The 4,588-nt window shown below is 47.8% G+C and overlaps 1 protein-coding gene across 1 annotated transcript in view; it reads right to left on the bottom strand.

Annotated features, from left to right (window-relative positions):
* Positions 1–4,588, bottom strand: part of LOC115542940 (protein kinase C-binding protein NELL2) — a 34,180-nt gene continuing 29,592 nt past the window's right edge. Inside the window, exon 13 of the mRNA XM_030355453.1 lies at positions 1–152. Coding sequence (XP_030211313.1) covers positions 1–152 — 152 coding nt within the window. The remainder of the gene's footprint in view (positions 153–4,588) is intronic.

The raw sequence follows: 4,588 nt of genomic DNA, 5'->3' as shown, positions 1-4,588 counted from the left end.
CTAACGTCCGATGCTAAGCTGCTCACCTGTGCAGGAGTAGTCGTCCACTCGGATGAAGCCCGCCAGGCAGCGGCAGGTGAAGGAGCCGGCCGTGTTCACACACAGCGTGTTCTCCCGGCAGTAGTGCTTCCCCTCCGTGCACTCGTCGATGTCTGCGGGTCATGCGCACGCACACACACACACACATGCACACACACGCACACACACACACACACACACACATAAGCACACGCATGCATGCACACACACCCAGACATACACACACACACGCATTCGTGCAGGAACACATGCACACACGCACACGCCCACACACATGCATTCGCACATGCATGAATGCACGCACACACACACACACACACACACACACACACACACACACACACACACACACACACACACACACACACACACACACAGGTATAAGTATCGGGTTTGTTAGATTGGAATAATCGTTTTGGCTAAGGAGGATATCTGTTTGATATTAACTGACACACATACACGTACACACATGAACACACACACACACATACACACAAAGAAAGACGCATGTTCTGTGCCTTATCATTATTTGGACTTCGTTAGCACATTAATGTGGCACTGAGAGTGAAGATTGAACCGCAGAGATGCAGGACAGTCCCAGTAGTCATCAAATGAAATGCAGTTGGGTTTCACCTCATAAATAATCATATTCTGTGAATATATTACAATGCTTATCACGGCTATATTTAGGTTATGTCAAATCTCCCAGAGTGGAATCAAGTGCACTCAACACCTACACCTCGCACACACACACAAACAACCACAAATACACAACCACAAATACGCACACAGACCGCACTTGCACACACACACACACACACACACACACACACACACACACACACACACACACACACACACACACACACACACACACACACACACACACACACAAAGACCACACTCGCACACACACACACACACACACACACACACTCAGAGCGCATACATGCACACACACACACACACACACACACACACACACACACACACACACACACACACACACACACACACACACACACACACACACACACACACACACACACACACCCTGCTGTGTCAGAATGTATTTTATCTGCCTGGGGTGTCACTCAACATGCAACATGGTCCTTTCAATTAGCACAGCCCCTCTCTTCGATTCACACTCACCCAGGGAGAGAGAGGGAGGCGGGGAGAGCATAAAAGGATTTCCCTTTTTTAACTTCTATTATGAAACCGGTTCTCTCTCTCATTCCGTTGTGTGCCTGTTCAGAGTCTCAGTGAGAGACCTACGCAGTCTTGGCGACGCTGTCTGTACGTGAACATTAAAAGGTACCAGACTCTGAGTATAACTTTGGACAGATATTCATCACCCGCGTATCCACCTCTGTGAAAATGAAGCGTCCCTTGATATTGTTCTCTGTTTGTTTTCGTGTCAAAGGGCCTCACTCCAACAGTTTGGTATTGTTATCCGTGTGTTTTCGTGTTAAAGGGCATCACTCCAACAGTTTAGAACAAAAAATCTCAACTCAACTTCAACCCCAATCCCACGGCAACCAAAACAAAACAACAAGTTCTGTGTTTCCTTGCCGTCTATTTACAATAACGGATCAAAGCCAGTCAGGTCCCCAAAGTGTTCATTTAAAGTTGGCTCGTGGAAACTTTGGGACGCCTTGAGGCCCTTCCGACTGTGAAGAAACGTGTGTTTACTTTGAGTTCTGCACGGTTTGGCTTGGCTGGGTGCATTTAAAACATACAGTATGATCTCCTCAATACTAATATGAGCACCTTTCGTTATTATCACTACACACTAAACCATGCTGAGAAACGCAGACCGATGAATTGTTTTTTTTGGTTTTTAGCTGGTGGCAACTCATAAGAGTTGTCTGTGTTAATTCAGAAACACTGTAGTGACAAGTCGCTTATCTTTTCTACAAAACAGTCTTATTTCATTTTGTCATCTTCGGTGACTGCTTCATAAAGTGTGGAACGGATTTCGTCCTAATCACTCTAGATCCACTCAGTGGGTTTATAAATCACACAATGATCTAATATCAAGCTTTATTTCCATACTATTCTAAGCAGAGCTGCACGCGCTCTCTGCAGTTCGGAAATGAAATGTTCCTGTCCTTTGATACAATGACAGATCTTTCCCCCCAGCGACGATTACGTATTAATATAAAGTATGCAACATTCATGTGCAGCGACACGTAATTAGTCCCACACTAAAGGATACATCCGGGCCTTGGGTTAACGGCGGGGCTACTCACACACACTCAGACATATCTCCACTACCTTCTACGTCACCGTAGCCTGTGGAAGCAGAGGACTTTAATTACCATTATTACTGTTATTAAAATACATCATTTCAGGATTATAGCGTATGAACACACACATTACGTACGTACGCTCACACACATATGCATAAAGACTCACACATGCATACATATATGCAGACATACACAACCCCCGCACACACACACACACACACACACACACACACACACACACACACGCACACGAATACGCATACGAACACGCACACACACATACGCAAACGCGCATACACACTCTCAAACACACATACGCAAACGCACACACATACGCATGTGCACACACAAGCACACACACACACACACACACACACACACACACACACACACACACACACACACACACACACACACACTTTATATCACGCGTCACCCCCCCCCCCCCCACGCTCTCTGCCACGGCTGGCACAGGACTATAATACAGATTTGGTTCGGATTAAGGATAAAGCCATTAACCGTAGAATTCGAGAGAGGATTAACAAGCCAACGCCACAAAAGGGGACAGTCCAAAAACGACAGCAAAACATCAAGTCGTCAGCAGCACGCAGAGTGGAAAAACCACTCACACACACACACACACACACACACACACACACACACACACACAGACACACACACACACACACACACACACACACACACACACACACACACTACCACTCACACACACATACCCACGCGTGCGCAAACACGCACACACGCGGAAACAGACACACACACACACAAACACACAAGCACACACGGAAACACACACACACGCAGAAAATAACACACACACACAAACATACGCACGGAAACACACACATACCCACGCGTGTGCGCAAACACGCACACACGCGGAAACAGACACACACACACACAAACACACAAGCACACACGGTAACACACACACCCAGAAAATAACACACACCCACAAACATACACACGGAAACACACACACACACACGCGCACACACGCAAAGAACATGTGTAGATCATTCAACCCCCGCCCCTCCGTCTCGCCGCCCATTCGTACACGTCGGCGAGCGAGCTGGGATGCACGGTTAATCAACGACAGGATCCGGGGAGGGGCTGTCAGGCTGAGTAATCACCCCGGAGGATGCTGCTTCTATTACAGCCGGCTCCGTCTGCAGCATGGCTCCACACGCCGGAGACTCAAACCTGAAGCTCCTTAGCAACCATGACGAACAGACTCAGACCTGAAGCTCCTTAACAACCGGGAGGAACAGACTCAGACCTGAAGCTCCTTAACAACCGGGAGGAATAGACTCAGACCTGAAGCTCCTTAACAACCATGACGAACAGACTCAGACCTGAAGCTCCTTAACAACCATGACGAACAGACTCAGACCTGAAGCTCCTTAACAAGCAGGAGGAACAGACTCAGACCTGAAGCTCCTTAACAACCATGACGAACAGACTCAGACCTGAAGCTCCTTAACAACCATGACGAACAGACTCAGACCTGAAGCTCCTTAACAAGCAGGAGGAACAGACTCAGACCTGAAGCTCCTTAACAAGCAGGAGGAACAGACTCAGACCTGAAGTTCCTTAACAAGCAGGAGGAACAGACTCAGACCTGAAGCTCCTTTAACAACCATGACGAACAGACTCAGACCTGAAGCTCCTTAACAACCGGGAGGAACAGACTCAGACCTGAAGCTCCTTAACAACCATGACGAACAGACTCAGACATGAAGCTCCTAAACAAGCAGGAGGAATAGACTCAGACCTGAAGCTCCTTAACAAGCAGGAGGAACGGACTCAGACCTGAAGCTCCTTAACAAGCAGGAGGAACGGACTCAGACCTGAAGCTCCTTAACAAGCAGGAGGAACAGACTCAGACCTGAAGCTCCTTAACAAACAGGAGGAACAGACTCAGACCTGAAGCTCCTTAACAAGCAGGACGAACAGACTCAGACCTGAAGCTCCTTAACAAGCAGGAGGAACAGACTCAGACCTGAAGCTCCTTAACAAGCAGGAGGAACACCCTTAAACCTGAAGCTCCTTAACAACCATGACGAACAGACTCAGACCTGAAGCTCCTTAACAAGCAGGAGGAACAGACTCAGACCTGAAGCTCCTTAACAAGCAGGAGGAACAGACTCAGACCTGAAGCTCCTTAACAAGCAGGAGGAACAGACTCAGACCTGAAGCTCCTTAACAAGCAGGAGGAACAGACTCAGACCTGAAGCTCCTTAACAACCGGGAGGAACAGACTCAGACCTGAAGCT

The sequence above is a fragment of the Gadus morhua genome, chromosome 4, assembly GCF_902167405.1.
Source record: "Gadus morhua chromosome 4, gadMor3.0, whole genome shotgun sequence".
NCBI classification, from domain to species: domain Eukaryota; kingdom Metazoa; phylum Chordata; class Actinopteri; order Gadiformes; family Gadidae; genus Gadus; species Gadus morhua.
Note: the sequence above shows the minus strand (reverse complement) of the source record. Positions and strands in the feature narration are given on the sequence as shown.